At 34.5% G+C, this 23,550-nt stretch overlaps 2 protein-coding genes across 3 annotated transcripts in view; one reads left to right on the forward strand and one right to left on the reverse strand.

The window, feature by feature from the left end:
* Nucleotides 1-1,228: 1,228 nt before the first annotated feature.
* LOC100378519 (vacuolar protein sorting-associated protein 45-like) lies at nucleotides 1,229-16,931 on the reverse strand. Of its 2 annotated transcripts, none has more exons than XM_002734916.4 (15): nucleotides 16,723-16,931; nucleotides 13,752-13,886; nucleotides 13,249-13,309; nucleotides 12,701-12,780; nucleotides 12,005-12,073; nucleotides 10,829-10,966; nucleotides 10,541-10,651; nucleotides 10,134-10,268; nucleotides 9,618-9,728; nucleotides 5,883-6,050; nucleotides 4,987-5,145; nucleotides 4,101-4,208; nucleotides 2,856-2,977; nucleotides 2,300-2,431; nucleotides 1,229-2,174 (listed from the first exon to the last, which is right to left on the reverse strand). In XM_002734916.4, exons 1-15 carry the CDS (start codon nucleotides 16,813-16,815, stop codon nucleotides 2,072-2,074), a joined length of 1,725 nt encoding a protein of 574 aa, XP_002734962.1. In that variant the 5' UTR covers nucleotides 16,816-16,931; the 3' UTR covers nucleotides 1,229-2,071. The 2 variants fall into 2 exon arrangements, with proteins under 2 accessions (XP_002734962.1, XP_085363211.1); XM_085507085.1 differs by having other exon boundaries at nucleotides 11,993-12,073.
* Nucleotides 16,932-16,979: 48 nt separating this feature from the next.
* LOC100378370 (structural maintenance of chromosomes protein 5-like) overlaps nucleotides 16,980-23,550 on the forward strand; it is a 33,210-nt gene continuing 26,639 nt past the window's right edge. Inside the window, exons 1-6 of the mRNA XM_006816689.3 lie at nucleotides 16,980-17,156; nucleotides 18,156-18,297; nucleotides 19,053-19,268; nucleotides 20,007-20,069; nucleotides 20,504-20,716; nucleotides 23,388-23,549. Of these exons, the coding sequence (XP_006816752.2) occupies nucleotides 17,032-17,156; nucleotides 18,156-18,297; nucleotides 19,053-19,268; nucleotides 20,007-20,069; nucleotides 20,504-20,716; nucleotides 23,388-23,549 (921 nt within the window). The 5' untranslated portion in view covers nucleotides 16,980-17,031. The remainder of the gene's footprint in view (nucleotides 17,157-18,155; nucleotides 18,298-19,052; nucleotides 19,269-20,006; nucleotides 20,070-20,503; nucleotides 20,717-23,387; nucleotide 23,550) is intronic.

Below are 23,550 nucleotides of genomic sequence, written 5' to 3' on the forward strand. Positions count from 1 at the left end.
AGTACTGTATTTCTTAGGGCATTGAAAAATATTTTGTCTAATAAAATGGATAACTATTATAATTAAAACTGAATCAATGTGTGATCTTTTAATGGCTTGTTATTTGTGTTTTTTTAGCTCCGCTGTTGACAAAGTCGACGACTCAGAGCTCTTCATATTCATATCATTTGGTCGGTGTCTGTAGCATGTCGTCAACATTTTAGGTTTTTGTCTTCTTCAAAACAGTTAAACCAAATGCTTTTCTATTTGCAACATAGATTCTTGGGGTAGTCCTGTCAGATTTGTTCATTTCATGATATCTTCAATTCTTTAATTTTGATGAATATTTTTGGAAAAAAGTGATATTTTCGAATTCTTGTTGAAAACAAGTCCGATTGCTTTGATACTATACATATTGTTCATTTTCTAATGTCTTCAATTGAAATGTGCATTGTCAACAACAAAGCTATCTCAGCTGAGAGACTGCTTGTTGGAATATTCACGTACATTTTTAAACCTTTGTGATCCCAAAACATGACTTCTGATTAATCTCGGACCACTAAACTAGCTCATGTATACTATGAGGTTATTACGAGGATACCTCAAAGTATGCACTCAGACAGTACGCCGCGCATCGACCTCCGCTGCACGTCGATACTCCAGCTGTACTGTCTTTTGAGGTATCCTCCTAATAACCTTATTATTACACATCTTTTCCTTCCAAGGATACACCATTGGGAATGCTGAAATCCAAAATGTTTAGAACAGAATCAGCGAACTTCTTTGTGGAGTCCGGTCAAACTCGGGTGGCAGCCATGTTTTGTTTATTATTAAAGAACACTTACATGCGTAATCATTCATTTAATTACGGCATACTATAACTTAGGGTGTTACGGTGACAGATATATAATAATGTATATTATTCTATGATTAATATTTTCTAAAAAACTATTGTTAATATGATCATACATTTGCAGAAGAACCCAAGTTTCTATTCTAAATCACGTAATCCAATTTATGTGAAAGTTTGACCCGCTATGCATTGATGTGCGTTTGTCTGTCCATTAACACCTACATTTCAGACGTGCCTTGGCTGACCATACTCAAACATCACTCGTATATATCCTAAATCTCAACAATATCAATCATTTCTGCCACTCTGGATCTGTAATTTGGTTGGATGGATGGATTCACCAGTGGCACAAGTCCATTTGATGAAAGGAACCAAAATATTTACTAAAATGACAAGTGACCTTTTGAGTCTGACTTTAATTATTTCTTGCATATAATGTAAATATTTTACAAATCTAGTTGAGATTCAATAACATGCTGTAGGGCTAAGTACAATTACAGACACTAATGTTTACATAGTGTCGAAATATCTACTATAAATATTGGGGAAACCAGTAAATTTTGTACATTAGTACTTTACATGCATGACCCCACTTGTTTTAAAGACACAATTCGAAAGTTGGGGGGGGGGGGTGAGTGGGTGCTTCATGCAGTATCATCAGATATGCAAATATTATACCACTTTTTTACGGTAATTGCATGCAAATCTGGCCACCTGTTTCTAGGTGGTGAAAAACAGACTGCGATTACATTTGAAGTGCACTGAGAATCTACCGTATGATGAAGGCTTGCTATGTTTCGTCTGTTCCTTCTGTTTCACCACAATAGCCATAAACCTCATTTTCTATGCATTTTGTTGTAAGACCTATGACCTTACAGAACCAATTGCTATTATTCCATCAATAACCTTTGACCCATAGGTAATTTGCATATACAGTCCTGACAGATATGGATGGGTAACAGGCAATAACCAATGGGCTTTTGCATTGTAATCAGCCACATCACTGAAAGATGTAAGCAGTTTTTTTACTGGCTAATTAGAGACTGTAAGGTAAGCTGAACACATTTGACGACACACTGACGTTGTTGCACACCTAAAAATCTGATTTTTGGTAATCAAAATCATCAATTCTTCAGATATTACAAGTCATACATTATTTTAAAACTTTTCTTCATGCAATTCCATTCCAAATATATACATTTACAGCAACACTAGTTCTAACTTTTTCTGCAGATCAATTCAAAACCGTCGATTATTTGATGTTCTTGAGCTCGTGCTAGGAGTTCTCCTAGGCATACCTCCGATTGATGACTGTGTTGCTAAGGAAACCTCCTCCAGAAAACTGAAAGTGATAAGAAAGATCAGCAAAAGCTTAATTTTACAAAAAAATACTTGATTAAAGTAAAAGAAATAAAGTAGTAAATAAATAAGCACTCTCCTATTTCAGTAGTGGTATTTAAAACGTACCTTTTGCAGTTGTGCACTGTGGTGCCACCAAGGACAATCCTCACCCCTGTAGTGGTTTTATTTAAATTATATACAGAAAACGCCTCCTCGTAAGTTGAACCACCAATCATAAACACAATGATGTCTTGAGGTCTAATACAAAAATAAAAACACATAAAAGATAGTTACAAAGGGGTGGTATTTGAAATTAAATGTTCACCTAACGAATAGTGGGCATGACTCTATTGTCGTCTTTGCTCTATGAGCCGCGTTATATTAAGAGAGCATCCTGGTGCAATCAAACTTTTTTACAGCAGTTTTTGAAAACATACTGCATACATATGTTTGCAATAGAGTACCGGTAGTTTATGTATGAAAAATCACTATCATTAAATTTTACGAATTGTCTGGAATAATAATTGGTGAATCAGTTCACAAAATTGTATAACCCACATAAATCTTTTCTATATTATTTCAAAAATGTTGATCAAACCATGTAGACAATAGAAATCTAACACTGAGAAAAATACATGAGAATGTAATTCCTGATGAACACAATACTAGCGTATACCCCTACCTGTCTCTGAGTTGGCTTGGTCCGAGATATGGAAAACTAGATTCTTTTAATTTTCCTTTGATAAGTTGATCCAATGTCTCTTGTAACAGCGGAGTGTGCTGAGTATAAATGTTTTCAACACCCTGTCAAAAAATAAAAAAATATTTATTTGATCAAATTCATCCCATCAAGTAAAATGACTTTGTTCAATCAAGACCCAATCAAGAAGTATTGGTATTAAATTCAAAGTTTCTAATTCAGGTTGTGGCACATAGGACTGACACTTCAGATGAATCCACAGATCAATGAGTGACAATCATATCACAGATGGTCATATGTCATGTAATTTTTCTCAATTTCACCGTTTAGCAAATTGTCCGCTGACAGGTGATGCATTTCACTAATTTGAATATGCATGCAAAAAATGCCATGTCACTTCTTCATCGGGGAGCGAACGAAAATTAAAAATTTAACAAAACACATTTATTGGGTGGATATAGATTTTGTTGTCCTTAGGGACGACGTTAAAAGATCGATGTCGGATAAAAAACTTATTTCCTTTAGTTTGGGGGTGGGGGGTTTTGAGCTCAAAAAGTTTCCATCCTACAAAAACGATTTTATTTTTTAATGAAGTTCAAAAAATCTTGAAGTATTTGTAGTTCGTTTTTTTTTTCTATTCAATCATGGACAGAAATAACCGAAAAGGGAAAAAAACAGAAAAATGGTTTGGTTCGAATGTAAATCTGTGCGTCAAATGAGGTGCATTTGTAAAATCTTTTTACACCCAACCGACAACCAACTGCTATGCAATACTACTGTCCGATTATCAATTTGTATTTAATGGGGAATGTAGTCTGACGCCATGACCAATATTTATCGATTAAGTTTCAGTGGGGGGTAGGGGGGTTTGGAAAAAAACTAAAGGAATTAAGTTTTTTATCCGACATCGATCTTTTGACGTCGTCCCTTAGATATACAGCTATTGCTTCAATGTTACAAATCAGATCACAAAAGTCATATCCAATCTTTAAGGATATTTTCTATATACATGTATTCACTAATTGTATTAAGCAGCAAAAGTAGGAGTTCAGTTGTTTATATGGTAATTATTTTATTGCTCATACCTTTTTAAAGAAATCTAATATGCATCTATTTGACATATTTGCTTGACAACAACACATGTAAATGTCCTACTTGACATACATTCCAAGATACAACCATAAAATACTTTCCTGATTATTCATAAATTATATGACATGTCCTTACCTTCAAACCTTTAAAGAATCTCCTGGCTTGTGAGATCGGATTTTTAGTTCCAAATAAATCACTACCTCTGGCTCGATTTCCCCCATAATCTAACAAGGATTTTATCATCTAAGAGGCAACAAGAGGATTAACACATCCAAATTAGAATGTACAAATACAACGACAGTTTTATTTTTGACACTATTACTATTATATTTTAATTTTAAATACACAAAAATGTATTCACCAAAATCTGAAGCACTGCTAAATTATGTTCTATGTTTAATACTTGCAGTATTAAATTGTAGGTAAAATAATTAAACGCATCGCCCATTTGTGTATGTATTCACTCTGTTTGTCAATGAATATCAGTTTTGTGCTTAATACATCACACCAACAGATAAAATGAAGATACCTAAATTGTTTGATTTTTTTAAATATTTTTGTGCCAGGCGACATTTCTTAACATTTAAAAGTCACATCCATTAGTTAATCAGTCAGTCAGTCTCAGTCAGTGGATTTAGCCTTACCATTATGTCTGAAACACACTTACTCAGGATCGGGGGTCGACCAGCAACCACGACATTACCTGTGGTCAGTTTATTAAGTTAATTTTTTGGTATACCTCACTACGAATACATCTGACGTTAATAACTTTTTAAACACAAGTATTCCTGCCAGCATTTTATCTCATTTTTAGGTATATTTCTATAATATCTTAATTTTAGACATAACTTTTCATTATTGGCTACAAGGTCTTAAATCAAATATTTAAAAATAAATTGCAGGTTTATTTGGTGAAAAGTATTAAATTCATAATCTTCCCCACCCACTGAATGGTCATTTTTATCATGATATTTACGAGCGAGATCACTATCAGAACACACTTACTTGTACTTTTACTTACCCGCCTATATTTTTCACTCATACCCTTCCTAGCCATAGCCTCCATTAATGCTGATAGGTCGTTATTACTGTGTCTCTCATATCTCAGAGCATACAAGGCAACTAAACGAAATGTATCCAACTCAGACACCTTTTCATTGGCTAGTACATTACGAATTTTCTAAGAAAAACAAAACATAAGAGTATAGAATGATAAATGAGAAGCCAAGAACATGTGTGAAAATTGTTCTGAAAACTTGCACTATATAATGATTTGTATATTAGTTTTAGAAATACCATCACCTCAACGACCAATATTGTTAGTGTTTCAAAGATGGCCTCTGCTGAGCGCTGCATAAGTTCACCATCATGAAACAAATACCACAGATTGTCAACTTGACTGGAAATATGAATTACAAATTCTATTCCTTTAGCTACATGCAAGTGTGCAAATCGTCTCTAAGTATGGCGATGCATTACGTCAAATGTAAAATATTGTAAGGGAGATTGTGGTTATTCTGATCAGTTTATTTCAACACAGCTGTAAGATCAAAAACTTATTCACAAAAAAGATGCAAATATAATTTTTTGTGATTCAGGAAAAAGCATGACATTTTGTAGCAGTGAACTTCAAACGCGAAAGTATTTTGGAGGACATTTCCATGCTTAATAATGTGCTGTCCACATTTGATGATAGACAATTTCGATTAGGTGAAGGTATTCGGAAGCAATATTCCTCTGTCGAAGATCGGCCGGTCGATGTGAGCTACGAAATAAAGAAATTCGAGTTGAAAATCAAATTGTTCGATTTTTACAGCAGACGTTCGACGCGCGTCTTTCATGCATCTCGCGAGATCTCGCAGTTGTACGGAAAATCACCTATTACCAAATTCCAAAAATATTTTACAGTAGTTATACCCTTAAAGCCTCTGAGTGATCAGACTGGCAAGCTAACTCTTGTTCACATTCTGACACTTCTAATAGATTTCTGGCACCGATAAGTCGTGATAACTCTCCAACCACAGTCACATGCTTTGCTACTGTTCCAGACATCTTCTTGAATTGGGGGTAGTTTTCAACGAATGCCTGGAAAAAAGTAAAGCCAAAATGAATCAAAGAAAGCTTAGAAAGAACTCCCATGTGCTGAGAGTATTAGAAACACATTAAATATAATTCGAAATTACTTAGCTGAAAACTAATTATGCAAATCAGAAAATTAATATGACCAGATTTGAGTGTAAAACTAATGAGGTCTGCGCAATGTAACAGAAAATCTATGTCTCCAAGTTTAATTGAAATGTGATTAGAACCCAAAAATTATGAATTATTATGCTTATTAGGGAATTAATATGAACAGATTTTTACCCCAAACTAATTAGGTTTGTACATTGTCCTAGAGCATCTTTGTACTAAGTTTCATTGAAATGGAATAATTAGTACCGTGAAAACTCCAAAACTTCGACTCCTCTAAAAATTCGTCCGCCTATTTATTTGCCGGGTTTCGGTGTTTTATTTACCTCCAAATTTTCGACTCCACTAAAAATTGCTGACTCATTCTTATTCGAAAATTGCGACCAGTTTTAGTTTTCCCCCAAACGAAAAAAACACCGATGTGAGCGTTCAAACGGGACCTTCCTCGAAGGCATGAATCCGGGTTTCTGATTGACTGAGAGATTTTTATTTTATTGGTAACGAAAATATATTCTAAATAAACAAAGTTTCAAATAAAAACGAACACAAAAATCTCGGCATGCTGCGTTTCTGAATTGTTGATTATTACTGTACTCAGTAGTGATTATAATAATGTACACAAAATAAATTTGTTGAATGGTTATGAAATAAAAATAAAAGTCAACTTAGTTTCATCGTAAGCGAATGATTCCGGTCTCGTATAAACGTTTGATGCTGTAGGATATCCGCCATGTTCTCTTAGGTCAAATAGGTCAAATCGCTAATTAACCAATCAAAAAGCTGGATGATGCCAACGTGTTCAAATTACCATAGCTTATTTAAATATGTTAATGTTATTGAACGCAATGCGGAAGAGATTGATGTTGTAGTACGATATTTTGGCTTGGATTTTGATGCGAAAACGGCATGATTTTTTTTAAATAAAAAAATTAGTTGTTTTTAAAAAATAAACTGGTCATCTGAAGAATAATTTAACATTGTTCACAGTGATAACAGCTCATTCTCGAAAGGAAGCTTACCCGCTCACGCTAGTCACGATAAAAATCATACACGTGTACTCTTGAATAGACAGACGTCAATGACTACGGTAAAACTTACTCTATTTTAGCCGGCAGGATTGATTGAAATGTCTGAAAAATGACGCCAAAATACACCTTAAAAGTCCCATTTTATTTTCTTAAATCCCATTTTATTTTTTAATCCAAGGGCGAATTTACGGCAGAATTTGGTCCCTCAAATAAGGGACACGTGAGCTTTGATTCTAACCGGATACATTGCACTGGGTCGGGGAGATAGTTTGCTAAACTTCCATGTATCTTTTGTCCAATGGGTACCTGTACTTCGAACATTCGCAAGTTTTCCTAGGTAGTGCGAGACAGCTTTGTCTTTTGACCTATTAGTTTTGTGCTGACCTCTTCTCTGCGTCTTGATGTTTTGTTTTGCTTGTCATAATACTCACTGATTGATGACTTTGTTTAGATTTTGAGTTACAACTCAGCCACGACCTTTGCTTTTACCGTGAAACATGAGGAAGTTTACGTCAATTGACGGACATTGCATTTTTTTTAAACTAATGAAGCACACTGTCTATCATCCCCATTTTTTCATTTGCTGATTTCTATTCTGAAAAATTCGACCGTCCGAAAATGCACCTTAATTTTGACTCTAAAAACACGTCACATTTCTAACATCAATTATTTAAAACCGGTCGAAATTTTGGAGTTTTTACGGTACTTTAGATATCAGTGTGAAAGCTTAAAATTGGTTAATTATGCAAATTAAGTAATTAATATGTACAGATTTTAACCCACAATTATTCAGGTCTGTCTATTGTCCTACAGCATCCATGTACATTCATTGATATGTGATGTATAGTACCTGAGATATCAGTGTGAAAGTTGGTTAATTATGCAAATTAGGTGATTAATATGCACAAATATTTACCGGAAACTAATTGGGTCTGCATAATTCTAGATTCATTGAAATGTGATGATTAGTACTTTAGATATCAGTAGAAAAGCTGAAAATTAATTATGCAAATTAGGTAATTAATATGCACAATTATTTACCCTAAAACTAATCAGGTCTCTGCATAGTCCTAAAGGATCTATGTACCAAGTTTCATTGAAATGCGATGATTAGTACTTGAGATACCGTGGAAAAGCTGAAAATTAACTAATTATGCAAATTAGGTGATTAATATGCACAAATATTTATCGAAAACAATCAATCTCTGCATAGTCCTTGAGTATGTAAGTACCAAGTTTCATTGAAATGTAATGCTAACTACTTATATCAAATGCTGAAAATTAATTAATTATGCAAATTAGGTAATTAATATGTACTGATATTACCATAAAAACTATCAGGTCTGTGCAGTGTCGAATGACATCTATGTACCAAGTTCCATTGAAATGTGATGATTAGTACTTGAGATATCAGTGGAAAAACCGAAAATTGACTAATCATTATGCAATTTAGGTAATTAGTATCCACGGATTATTACCAAAAACTAATCAAAACCTAGCATTAGTTCAGAGCATCTATGTACCAAGTTTCATCAAAATCCAATGAGTGGTTGTTTAGATATCAGTGGAACAGTCATGGAACCACTAAAAAATAGCTAATTATCATGCAAATTAGGTAATTAATATGCACGGATTTTTACCAAAAATTAATCAAATCTGCGCATATGTTCAGAGCATCTATGTACCAAGTTTCATCAAAATCCAATGAGTGGTTCTTTAGATATCAGTGGAACAGTCATAGAACAGCTAAAAATTAGCTAATTATCATGCAAATTAGGTAATTAACGAGCATGGATTTTTACCAAAACCTAATCAAATCTGCGCATTGGCCCAGAGCATCTATGCACCAAGTTTCATCAAAAACTGATGTATGGTTCTTGAGATAGCAGTGGAACAGTCTGACACACATACACACATACACACACACATACACACATACACACATACACACATACACACATACAGACACACTAACTGCAAAGACTCCCATTTTGTGCTTCGCACATGGGAGTCAAAAATACTCTAAATGCTTTAATAATATCGCAAGTGACAATTTTTTTTTTTTATTTTGCAAGCCAGTGAAAAAATTTCTAGCAGTGAGAATAAAACGGTTTACAGTGTACTAGAGGTTTTCCATGAAGACCATGAAGCCGTACTGGGACATAGAACGGAGATTATTGGGTATGATATCATTGACAGTGGGGACATTGTTTTTTTGTGATATGCATCATTCATTATATAGCAAATCTTGCTAAAAGCATTCATATTTTGGAAAAGTGTTATAAATCAACTCTATAAAATAATGTGACTATATCTAGCATGTTATTTTCTACCCTGTCTGTCTTGAGATGCATTCAACAAAACAGTCAGCAACTTAGCTGGCAATGTTGCTGTAATGGTGTATGAAGCAATATAGACCATGCAATACATGTACCTTCATGTCTGAAATAGATTCTATCTTTTTTTGACTCTGCGATTTTCTCTGAAAGTCATCCATCAATTCTTTTATATTAGTTCCAATTTCACCAAAATTCATATACATATTCTGATAAAAAAAATCAAAAACAGGAATGAATTTGGTCACATTCTTGATGTAATCATGCAAGAAATAATTAACAGACTGATAAACAGGGGCATAATTAACCAGCTCTGTTTAGTGTTTTTCGAACGAAAACTAACATCACGAAAATGATCCCAGGGACAAATACCCATATTTGGGCAGTAACACCTATAGGTGTATCAAAATTATTAATATCTTAAAGCGCGGTGGTCGTCGCGTGTTCGAATTTCATGTAAATAAACAATGTATTTTACACGCGTTGTATACGTCATTATGAGTCCCATATCGAACAGGACGCGGAACGACGACTGTCACCCTTTAAAATAAAGACCTGTTTACAAACAAAATGGTGCTTTTTGAGTTTTTTTAAGGTGACACACAACAACTCACATTTGTATAAAATTCATCATGCTCAGATGAAAGTACTACTTCTTGTAAGTCTCTGGTTATTCCCGGAACTGATGACAAATCAATTCTGTTGTTGTTGATACCTAATAATTCATGCACCATTGCTTGATATGTCCACTGTAATTAAACACAAACATCTACAATGTAAATATACAACAAGAATCTGTGCTATAAAAACATCTACAGTGTGAATATAAAGCAAGACTCTGTGCTATAAAAAAAAACAGAACAGACGGTCTTAGACATGACTGACCTTAAAATCTTCTATTGGTACACACCAAGGAATGTGGCAAACATAGATCTTAAAACTTTTTATTTACCCATAAACTACACAGAGCACCCCCCACCCACACCCACACCCGTCATCCCTCATTAGAATACATATTTACCTGGTTTAACAATGGTGTAACACAGTCATCCTTTCTGTCCAAAATCAACACTAACGGCGGAACATCAGTTCTTCTGAAATCAAATAAACCAGCGTCTTTCGATATGACTTGCTAAAAATCAAGAAAGAAAATAATTGTAATATCATATAATTTTTAACATTTTTAACTATAATTTGATAAGCAGTGTGATATGCAAATTCTGTATGAATACATCTACAAGGCAAGGATACTTGGACATGTGACATGGTAAAAGAGAAACAAGTGTTCTATATTGGTGTTAATCCATACCCTAACATTCTCAGCCAATCGTTTTGCCATTTCTGATGAATTCTGATACCTTATCATTGGACATTTCTTTAACGATAACAAGACTGCAGTCAATCCGGCGCAAACTCTATTGAGTGCTGCTGGATTCCAAGTGATACCCTGAAAAAGAACAGATGAGAAGTAAATAAACAAATCTTGATGAAACTCCATCATGATTGGTTAACCTTTATATGTACATGCATATCACCACACTGTAAAATGATAAATTTTCACTGGATTTAAATTTCGCTGATTTACCATTTCAGGCATATTCAGTGGGTTTTAAATTCACGGTTTTATCATTTAAATAATGTGTTCTATGCTCTATTTTACATATTCACTAGGTTTTAATTTAGCGCATTTTCCAGTCAGCGAAATAAACAAAATTAAAACCCAGTGAATAATTAACCCCTTTATAGTATTACAATCTTTAAATATTCATTTTGTCACTTCTCAAGATTATTTGGAATCAAAACACATCAGAATTACTAATTAGAGCTACATGTACATGAAAACACAGGAATGAAATCCTACATGACTTCTGCCTCATGCTGCACACCTCACTATGAACTATGAACGAAAACTAACTTTGTCCTACGTTTGTACCATGCATACTGTAGTTACTAGCTTCCTATACTTTATGGCATAGAATCTATGCATCATTCTACTCATTTTACTCCAAGAATGCCTAGGCATGATGCTAGTAATTTTTAAATGATTGATTGGCTGACAATGACATCAACCTGAGAATCATCCAGTGATGGTGTGCAGAATTTAAACTGCCCAATGAATAAGTTCAATTCAAAATCGACCATTTATGAAATTCTGTATTTGCATAAATCTGAATAGGTAACGAGATCTTAATAGCATTATACCTAGGCGTTAGTGGAATGACTACAGTGATTCTAGTCTATATACTTTCTGACACCACTACAGATATTAACTTTTATTAATTAATTGATATGCAAAATATATGTTTACACTCCAAATTAAATTTTACAATAAACTACACACTTTTAAAGTATCAACAAAAAGAAACAAAAGATGGGTCACCATGATGCTTCACAGCTCAATTAACATGTTGAAAAGACTCAATTCTAAAACAACGTACATGCATACAGGTAGCATGCTAATTAGGATACTTACACCAAGACCTACCTGACAGCAACCAACAAGGTTGAATGAAAACATGTGTGGACTAATAGCAATATAATCACCATAGAATTCCTGTAATACACAAAAGACATTACTGCACACAATACAGTCAAACCTGTGTTTTATAATAGTGACCACCTTTATGTAAAGACACCTGTCTATAGTGACCACTTTTAAGCACTTCCAAGGCATAACACATGAGCAACCTGTGTATAAGGACCACCTGTCTATAGTGACCACTTTTAAGCACTTCCAAGGCATAACACATGAGCAACCTGTGTATAAGGACCACCTGACTATAGTGACCACTTTTAAGCACTTCCAAGGCATAACACATGAGCAACCTGTGTATAAGGATTACCTGCCTATAGTGACCACCCACAGAGCAATATAAAACAGTTTTAATTTATTTTGATTTTGATTTTTGGTCAACTCAAATAAATGTGTTTCTCATTATTTACTGAACAAATTGTATAAGTTGGCAGTCCATACAAAAATAATCCAACCTTTATTTTATATAAAGACCACCTGTCTATAAAGACCATTTTAATGAAGTCCTTGAATGAATGAAGTTGCTATACACAGGTTTGACTGTACATATTTAGACAACTAGTACCTTGCCATGTCAAGCCAATAAATTTCTTGATATATCTACGGCAATAAAGTACATACATTTAAAAGTCTTCTGTTTTCACATACCTGGACTTCACGGACAAGTTCTTGGTCATCAGCTTCAGCTAGCAGCTTCACATCACTTTTACTCACAACATTGCTAAAATCTTCCCAAAATATGAAATAAATAATAAAATTATCTATAACATGGATGGTCATATAAAAAGAAATTTCTTCCATTTAGTGACTGTCTCCTCCCTGAAATGATTTGTAGACAGCTGTATTCAATGAGTTGTCCGAAACCTAAGACAATGATTACTATATCACCAGATAAGTAATTTGGCTTTACCATTTCCACACAGGGAAAGGGTACATTATTTTAGACAGTCACACAAACTTAACCATAAATTACAGTCCTTGTGAATGCTTATTATTATATTGCTAACTGGCAGAGAAAAATCAGTGTATCACAGTATTAATTGTCTTAATACTTTAAAGTAGTTTTAATTAGAATACGGAATCTGAAACATCATGTAACATACACTTTACAGATCTCTCTTTAATAATATGATAACATGTGGCACTCACTATGAAACAAATAGATATAGAATGGTATACAGAAGTTATGTACTTACAAATAAAATAGAGCGAATATTTTGGATTTTTCAATTCATGACACAGTAGCTCAATATTCTCCTATAAATATAAAGTATCAACAAAACAGTTACACTAAATCAATGTTATTTATCAAATAACGAGATATCAATAAAGGTAGAGACCAAGACGCATTTATTTAAATGTGTACGAGGGTATTAAATTATTCAGAAAAAGATTTCACACATCGCATCTATACAACAGTGGTAGAGATGAATGTGATATAACTAGCACAGAATTACAGTTGATGTCAATGAAAGTTACGCTCAAAACTAATATATAACAATACCTTGGTTGTTGAGAATTTATTAGACACCTCTCGTTTCAGTATGAGCAATTTTAAAATTAAATGTCTATGGAGATTTCAGCACGGTAAATGAAAATCTGCAACATTAGTGATGTATTGTTTGGTCTTCAATAATCATGAACATGCAAGAATTTATAGAAATCAAAACATAAAAAGCCTTCATCTTCAATAACTTACTCTGGTAGGTCTTATAAGACATATACACTTCAAATGTTTCATATTTTCTCTGTTTGGCGAGTCAATTCTTTCAAACAGGTAGACTTCTTTCTGTAGAATCTCTGACTGAGCGTAAACCATACTGACGTAACTTGTCTAAATTTCGAGAAGAAAAAAAGACAGAAATGTTTGGTTAACATGTACTAATTTACAAAGAAATTCAAACCAAGGTCTGTACACATCTCATAAAAAACTGTACACTCATAACTGTACATGTCCTGACAATGTAGGTTTGGGAGAATTCAAAGCATGGGAGCCTGTGTATAATTAATAGTTATTAATTTTTATGGCTTGAATAATGCTTGTAAATAATTTTTGAGCTGCTTTATATTTATATTTCCAATCACTCTAGCTCAAAAAAGGGAAACTACGATATTTGGCGGCACAAACCTCCAATTTTTTCAGGTAAGTTTCTACCAGTGTAGAAACCCTTTCATTTCAGTTTGAATTGTGAAATTTATAATATAAATATGAAAGAAAGGGTTTGTGGTATTGATGCTAGACTACTAGCTTTCACTAAAGATGTGTATCATAAGTATATTACTATACACTATATACAGTTACACTATATATTACTATATGATATGTACATGTATAGTTTGATGATGGTGTACTTCTATTCTGTCACAAATTATGCAAAGTGAGACAGCTTACAAAATGTATGGATGATAAAACTGCTGATAGGGTGACAAGGTCAACATTGCCCAAGGATGGAGATTCTCACTGGTGGTGTGCCATCCGGTTGGGACAGCAGGCCTGGGATGTCTGGAAGCACTACCGATGTCTCGACTATTATTTCCAACATTAGTGGAAACCAGGCCTTGGTTGGCCACTTGGGTGCCACAAGCGTCAAGGTGAAGGCGTGCCCTTGTCAAAGTTTCTCCAGTACCCGGTGAATCAGTAAGATCAAAGATCGATAATGTGCCTGTGGCCCATGCTCCTGGAGTTGGCAGGAGTGTCACATACGTTGAGAGCTTGACATTCCAGGGTGTGGTGAATTTCCATGTCTAATTCCACTATTCACTCTAGTCGACAAATGGAGTTGTAACTTACAAGTAGCAACATATTCAAATACATTGTAGAGATTATTATTATTATTATTCAAATAATAACAAACGTTATGTGGCGTGCATGGGTGATATTTTTTTTATGATGTTTTTGCGTGATATTTGTTGCCATTTTGTTTGAACCACTTTTTCTTTTAGAGGGAAAAATTAGGGTTAGGGTTGGGAGTAGATGAGAGATAGGTATAATTTATTTTTGAATTGTTTTTCGCATGTTTTGAGGTTTGAAACATTATTTACCTAAATTTATCTAGTTCTATGTATAGGGATGTGCTGATCGGGGTGAACCAATGGACAGTGCCCTTGCTGTGGAAATCGCTTGTCCGAATTATATGATATTGTGACGTTAAATGCGGGGGGGCCTTTATGGGGCTACACCGTATTCAGGATCGGGGAGCTTGTCTTTAATACCGGTCTAATAGTCTTTGTCTTTGGTAGCGTGCTTATCTTATAAGTCTCCTCCTTCTCAGCTCGTCCGCTGTCACAGGGTGGGGATCGTTTGGTGAATGTATATCACCACAACTGAGACTGTGCAGAGAAAGAAATATACCAGTAACGATTATAACAAATTAACACAACACAATATATATGGTTTCCTGTACTTTAATATACAAATAACAGGGATGCTGGTCACTGGAACCAGCAAGGAGAGGGATACACTGTAAAATAAAATAAATTAGAGACTTGATCGATGCTGCAGGGAACACTCCACTCTCCATTGGACAGCAATGTGCAATGTTGCGTTCCTTCGTATCTGGCACACTGTCTCAGCAGCTGCACTACAATTTAAACTCGTGCTCTGTGTCCAGGGAGTATCGGCAACTGCACTGCTATCTGCTGCTACTGGTAGCACTGGTACAACGGGAGTAGTTCAGGCAGTGAGCTTCGGTGGTTCCTGTTGATCAGCAGGGATCACTGCACAGCACGTCTGCATATGTACCCCTGTATAGGGTACAGCTCACTGGAGTCAGGAATCAGCATCACAAGATGTTACAGGATCAAGTCAGGTCACCTTCCTGACCAAAGATTTTCCCTTATGTCTCAACTTAAATACCTTAGTTAATTTATGGCCATGCAAATAATAAAATGTATATAACGAAATGATTGGTTATCTCGAAATAGTCGACAAATCAGTGTACAGAGGATGCCAATTTTGGTAGTGGAATAAACCACTCTTAATCCAAGCTCTACCAATTTAAAGTAGGAGACTCGGGTCAATGATGTCATATCTATTTTCATTGCCAACAACACTGGGCTCAGCACATTCCAAGGTATTTCACAATCACCATGTCACTGTCTGAGACATACCATTATGCCACAGGGAGAGACAGGATGTATGTATCTCAAATTCTGCTGACAACACAATCCAGTGACTGTATCAGCGGTCTTAAAAATAAACATGTGCAATGGGTTGTTGCAACGTATCCAAACATGTGCGCTTTTATTTCACACAGCCAGGGCTCTGTACTTTTAACTTACAATTTATGTCACAATATGTTTTAGTACTGTAAGTTTTTGTTGTTCTGAATGTTTTGTTTTGTTATTGTTATTTTTGGACTTTACTCAAGATTTCATTGGTACGTTCCAAATAAAAAAAATTCTATCTTCTATTCTATCTTCTATCTATGATACCCCCCCCCCCCTACGACACACATTCCACATAGAGGTATAGAGTTCATCATGTTATTGTTAAATGAATAATGAATAATGAAAAATAAAAAGGAAAAAAACAAATATTTTTGTAATATTTGGGCAGTAACAATCATGTACTGTGATTGTTCATACCTTAGAACATGGGCGTTGTTTTTTATATCAATGGAAAGACATGACAATTGTTTTGACCTCAATGGGTTAAAAACTGAACTCACCGTATCTTTATCCATCAGAAGCACTTTCATGCCTTGACCGGCCTCTTCGATCATCTTCGAAACATACTGTTTTACTGCCAGTATCACATTCATTGTAAAGTCTATTTTTGATTTCAAAATCTTTGATTTACAGTGAAATTTGATTAAATTTCCGAAATATTAATACCCGAGACTCAGACGTACACCATATTAGTTTGTGCGTTCGTGGTGACCTCAGTTCTCTACTCATGTGATGTAAACAGGAAGTAAAATTTAAAGTCCCGGATGTCATAGCTCTATCCGGTATCCCGCCACATTCAACAAGCTAAAATGGCGACAGCTACGAAGAGAAGAAAAGTTTCGGCGGGTACGAAAATGACGAAGTCATTGGCAGTTGCAAAGTCGGAAGATCATGTCACAGGCGCAATCGTGAGAGTGAAAATGCAAAATTTCATGTAAGTGTTTGTACTGATCGTGGTTTGATCGCTGATGCGTGCAAATGATGACGCATCGTTCGTAGATTTCATGTTAATAATGTTATCATGGTGGTCCTAATCATCGAAAAGTGAAACCAAAATAAATAATTAGTGATAATTATAATCCATATATTTATTATATCATATTATATCTAGAGATTTGCGCCATATCGTGAAGGATGTATACGTTGACATCACTATTATTATAAAAATAATTAGATAAATATTTGAAAAAAAATAACAAGACTTTGAATAAAGGTGACACTGCATGAAATGGTATTTTTCTGATGTCAGAAAAAATTACAAACAAATTCATAGTTTTGCGTAAAATCATATACATATATGGCATACTGTTGTCATGGTGCGAAATTACAACTATTTGTTCCAAAGAAATTTAATAAAAGAAAACTACATTATTACATAAATATGTGCAATGTTTTGTGTGAAAAACAATATGGAAATTGCGCTCTTTGCAGAGTGACACTGCAACCCCTTCGCAGAGTGCAATAATCGTCATTCGGCAAGTCGCACAATCGTGTCGCAGAGTTAGTTTTTAGACCCCCTTACATACCTCCATGAAGGCATCAATTGCCTTGATGCCCTTCAAAAAATAAAGACTGTTCATACACTATTTTTATTCACTAAGGCAATTTTATCAAATTTCTTAACTCCCAAGTAACTTTTATTGGAGTCTTAGGATTATTATGTGAACTATTTGATTGTTTGAAATTATGTAAATTATGTGAAATATATAGTAAACGTCAGATGTCAGTGCTTTTCACCATATCCTCACCCGGTTATCTCCTACAAATTTGTCAATTAGCTAGACAAATCAATAATTGGTGACGACAATCAAATTATAATAACATGGCTAAACTATTTTACCCCAGGTAGAAACCATTCACCTGTATAAAAGTGTAACTGCATGGATATTACTTGTTGAAATAATTTTAATATGTGAAAATTTAATTTGTGTAGGATTTATGATGATTGTGTATTCAAACCGGGACCTTACTTAAATGTCTTAATTGGACCGAATGGAACTGGAAAATCCACCATAGTATGTGCAATTTGTTTGGGATTAGGTGGAAAAACTGGTCTGCTTGGAAGATCCAAAGAGGTAATTTTGTATTCCATTTAATTATATTACTTTGATGTTGCAGGTAAAACCAATACAAACAATAAATGCAATAGGATGTATTAAGGAGGGGGGGAATTCAATATTATAATGCAAATCTAAATATTAACATGTATTGTTTTTTTTCCTACTAGTACAAATTTATCATGATCCCAATAAGTAAACAATTACAATTAAGATTATTATTATTACAAAGATTATGCCTCAACCCCCAAATTGTCTTCTTTGATCTGATCTTCAACTGTATACTCGGTATTCCACCTAACCTGAATGGTATGAATACTATCAGAGTATTAAGTGCTGAGAAGGTTTCTTAAACCTGACTTCACGGTAAAGCTGATTTAATAGCACTGATAGAATTTATTAAAGTTTATCAATATTTTGGGACTGTAATGTGATATACATACTTGATGAAGTTCTTCCACAATCTAGTGATTAGAAATGTTGTCAATGCAGGTGACTGTACTTGTTTCTAGGCCAGTCTTTTACATTTCTCAGTCATTGACGTCAGCTGGTTTCCAATATTATAGTCAGTCTTCTTAGGTTTAACATTTTTACATCATATACCAGCACATATGGATTAAACGATTTACTAATTCCAAATTAATTGGGAGTAAGTACAAATCGTTAAATATTTTCCCAAATGTTTCAAATTTATCTCACGTTTGCCCCAAAACATCAGTAAATCTAATAGTTTCTTCTCAGGGTACAACTCTTACATTTTTCTGTCCTTGAAGGTTGGTGAATTTGTAAAGTATGGTCGCAGTCAAGCTTTACTAGAAGTAGAACTGAGCAACCCAGCAGGTAATACAGTGATCAGAAGGGAGATAGTCAGACAAGGTAATGCATCTACATGGTATGTGAACAAAGTTAGAACAACATACAGGGAGGTAGAAGAGACAGTTGCCAATCACAACATACAGCTAGCCAATCTTTGTCAGTTCCTTCCACAGGTAAGTCACCTAATAAAGTCTAGAAATACTGTAAAAAGATCCATGAAAACAGAACCCTAGATTTGTTTAATTTTACGACAAATTCAACATTTTTCATCTTTCTCAAAAGTTTTTTTTTTTTTTTTCAATAATTTCAATTAGGACTTGGAAGCAGTGGAAATTATGTCTGTTTGGCTAAAATTAACAAAAAAAATGTGGATATCTTTGCAACATTTGGCAGTAAAATACTCAAAAGTCATGTTATCCTGCGAACGCTCTATAAATGTCGTTATTATACATCTGTCACCATAACGCACCATACAGCATGCCGTAATTTTGTGGTATTTTACAGGGTATTATCATCCTACCATATAAAGAAATGCAAATTCCAAATATGGAATGATTAAGCGCGTAACAAACATGGCTGCCACCAGGGTTTGACCGTACTCCACACAAAGAGGTTCGCTGATTCTGTTCTAAACTTTTTTGATTTCGACATTCCCATGACCTATCCTTGGAAGGAAAAGATGTATAATAATAAGGTTATTACGATGATACCTCAAAGTATGCACTCAGACAGTACGCCGTCTCATCAACCTCCATTGCACATCGGTCGATACTCCCGCTGTACTGTCTTTTAAGGTATCTTCGTAATAACCTCATTATATTAATAACCAAATTTTGTTCAATTTATGCAAAGAGTTAGAAAACTTGTTTCCATAATATCAGTCAGATGTGCTTTTACATATCCTCCTGTAGGACAAAGTGGTGGAGTTTGCCAAGATGAGTAAACAAGAATTATTGGAAAGTACTGAAAAATCTGTAAGTGCGACAAGTTACACTGCCTGAACATCAGAAGAATTGACAGAAATAGAAACAGATAAGAAACAACAAATCCTATAGAGACAATAAAAGAATAAGAAAAATACTTTAAAGATATAAAGGAAACTCACATTTGATACAAAAATACGCGATCATACATACCGGTAGTACATGATGCTCTTGTGCCATTCAAAATGCATTGGGTTACGCATAGTGTTCAGCTATTTGTTTTGCTTGCGACTTATGCCTCTATCTAGTAAACTCAAACTACATCACTATATTGTAACACAGACTTTAGCCCTTGCAATTTATTTTAATTACAGAACTGTTATGAATACATGTCACTAATACTCGTTTGAGTTTGGTAATTCATCATTATATTATATAATGCTTTTGATGTCTTGAAATCAACTCTATTTTTTGTGTATCTATAGGTTGGACAACCAGAACTGCATGACTACCATCAGACCCTGAAGGATTGTCGGAGGAAAGAAAAAGAATTGATACTAGGTCACAAAGAAGAATCAGAGATATTGGAGAAACTACGTCAGAAAAACATTCGACTCGAAGCCGATGTGCAGAGATTTGAAGATCGACAGAGACATGAGGAAAGAATTGAATCATTAGAGAAAAAGAGGCCATGGGTGGTGAGTGTTATACAGTGATTGACCTGACCGGCACTCAAAATTATTGGCCACCACGGAAATGTTTCCGACCAGGACTATTGTCCGATTGTTATTATAATTATGTACCGACCTACACGCATCCTGCCAGTTGTGGATTATAATTTGTAAACAATAGACCTAGTCACATGATTTGTAAACAATAGACCTAGTCACATGATTTGTAAACATAGACCTAGTCGCACGATGTGGCTTATAAACAATACTCATTATTTTGTAAAATTAGCACTTTTTTGTTTGTAAGTGAATACTTTCTGACGATATACAAAGTCTTTAAATTGAAAGCTAAAATTCTTTCAAAAAAAATTCAAACCCGATATAAAATGGTCGAAGCGGAGTTCATGGTCAGTTTACACAGTTTATGTAATTTTTATGATCATTATCATTCCGAAATCTTTGGGTTCTACCGGCATTACCATGTGGCATTCTGATTGATTAATGGCATTCTTGACCCATAAACTAATGCGTCACAAACATCATGGTGGGTCTGTGTTTTTTTTATAAAAAAACCAATAAAACTAAGTCAAAAAAAAAGAAGTAACATTTTTTGCATGGCATCATGACTGAGTAAGAGGAGTTATTGGTATAACCGGTTTATAACATCGTAAGTAAGTTATGTCACGTCATAACTCTCGGGGGTTTTTCTAGAAAAAAACTGCAAAAGGAAGCACTGCAATTCAGCGGCGCAAGTACCAAGTGGGGGAGATAGGGTTTTCCCTACTAGGGTGTGGAGTTTTTGATAATTCTAAGTTAAAATGGAGCATTCTATGGCTTCCTTAGGGCCAAAATTACTATCAGACAGGTCACAGTTGAAGACTGGCCATATGTGATCCCTGGTCAATCAGAATTTTATGGTTGCCAGAGGATCTGCTCCCCAGGTAAGGGGGCGCATGGCCATGGCATGAGGGTGCTGCGCCTCTGTTCCCTTATTTAAAATTACAACAATACGCCAAATAATTACGTAGTCGATTTTTTGAAGAGAATGTTTTTGGAGTAAATAAGATCATAAAATTCGTGAACATATTCCTGGCTGAACATTTCAAATGCATTTCATTTAACCTTTTACAATAGATATTAATATTACAACAATAATTTATTTGTTTCTGTTTTTAGTCTGCAGCATTCGCATTTTGAGAATGTTTCATTTTTAAATTGTGTAACATAATAATGTATTGACTCCAATAAGAAAAAAATATTTGCACTGTGACCAAGCTCATTAATATTCATATAGCTCATTAATATTCATGAGAAACCAACAGTCCCACATCACAAAACGATGAAGAAATTATAATTTACGGAATTATGCTCATGAATTATCTGCTAATAAGACGTGTCTGTGGATGCGCCTTTGCAGTTACAGCCGCCGATGGTTTTTATTAATTGTCAGAATTGTCAATATTATTTTAAAATAAACTTTCAGTCCATATTGTAACAAGTCAGTGTCATTGCACCATTTAAGTAGTTATGTAGTGAGAAATTCACACATTGCTGCCATAAAAATGATACTGATACATGATTTATTTTTCTCTCTGTATTTTTAAAAGGTGCAGAAAATGATAGTGTAAATATTATGGCATTTACCATACCATATCTGGTAGTGATATAATTAACACTAAACTTCATGAATGTGAATGATACATGTATGTACAATGGAAAATTGGATATTTTGACTTTCGAAGTCTAGGAATATTCTCTGCCATGTGCTGCTTGCTTGCTTGTTGGCTAGTTCCTAGTATCTCTTACAAAATAGCTTGCAAATAAACATTTCTGCCATTCTGGAACTGGTTCTTGATCGTACTTGGAAAGATTTTGTTCAAACTTGGTACATACATTGCACATTTGTTTACAAATTTAAAATGGATTGAATAAGACTGTCTGTTAGACAATTTGGTTTTAGAAATTGCTGTTCCAAAGCCATACAACTGATTGCAATCACATATCAGTATATGTCATGTCACATAAAATCATTATGACGTTTTGGGACTACTTGATTGCATGCATCAGAATACATATTTTTGTATTGGTGTTATGTTACCTAGTCACTCAAGTGTATTGATATATAAAAAGTGCTGTTGGTGTAACTGAAAATAGCATAATAAACAAGAATAGGTGGTTTTCCGTACAATTGCGAGATCTCGCGAGATGCATGAAAGACGCGCATCGAACGTCTGCCGCAAAAATCGAACGATTTGATTTTGAACTAGAATTTCTTTATTTCGTAGCTTACATTGACCGGCCGATCTTCGACAGAGGAATATTGCTTCCGAATACCCTTACTTAATCGAAATTGCCTATCATCAAATGTGGACAGCACATTATTAAGCATGGAAATGTCCCCAAAATACTTTCGCGTTTGTCGAATCCCACGCGATGTTTGACGCGACTACGATGCTATGACTTTTGTTTGTCCTGTTTTTACGTTCGATTTCACGCATAACGCGTAATTCTCGCAGTGAACGGAAAATGGTCTATCCTCTGGTTTCTTTAATGTTTCGTGTGTTCTTGAGTCAACATATCACAAACATGCATTTATTTCTGATTCAAAATTCTTATTTCAGTTTTGTTTATCATTGCAAGAGAGGAACAGGAACATTGTCATGTCAATGACTTGTATTAATTTATTTCTTGAATTCAGGAATATGACCTTTCTCGCCAGAGATACATAGATTTAAAGAAAAAGAAGGAGGAATTGGGTAAAGAATTCAATGAAGCTAAGAAAAAGAATGCTCCGATGCAGAAAAAGCTACTCGCAATTAATACTAAGATTGCAACTCTGGATAAACAACTCAAAGAGAAGG

The sequence above is a fragment of the Saccoglossus kowalevskii genome, chromosome 13 (assembly GCF_978046115.1).
Source record: "Saccoglossus kowalevskii chromosome 13, keSacKowa6.1, whole genome shotgun sequence".
Lineage (NCBI taxonomy): Eukaryota > Metazoa > Hemichordata > Enteropneusta > Harrimaniidae > Saccoglossus > Saccoglossus kowalevskii.

What these genes read in the sequence shown, in the direction of transcription:
- LOC100378519 (XM_085507085.1), bottom strand. Translation starts at nt 16,815, where the DNA reads ATGAATGTGATACTGGCAGTAAAACAGTATGTTTCGAAGATGATCGAA. An exon ending in GTCTTATAAGACCTACCAGA is followed by an intron (nt 13,310 to 13,751) that starts GTAAGTTATTGA and finishes TTATATTTATAG; the next exon opens with GAGAATATTGAGCTACTGTG. An exon ending in CCAAGCCAACTCAGAGACAG is followed by an intron (nt 2,432 to 2,855) that starts GTAGGGGTATAC and finishes TTTTTGTATTAG; the next exon opens with ACCTCAAGACATCATTGTGT.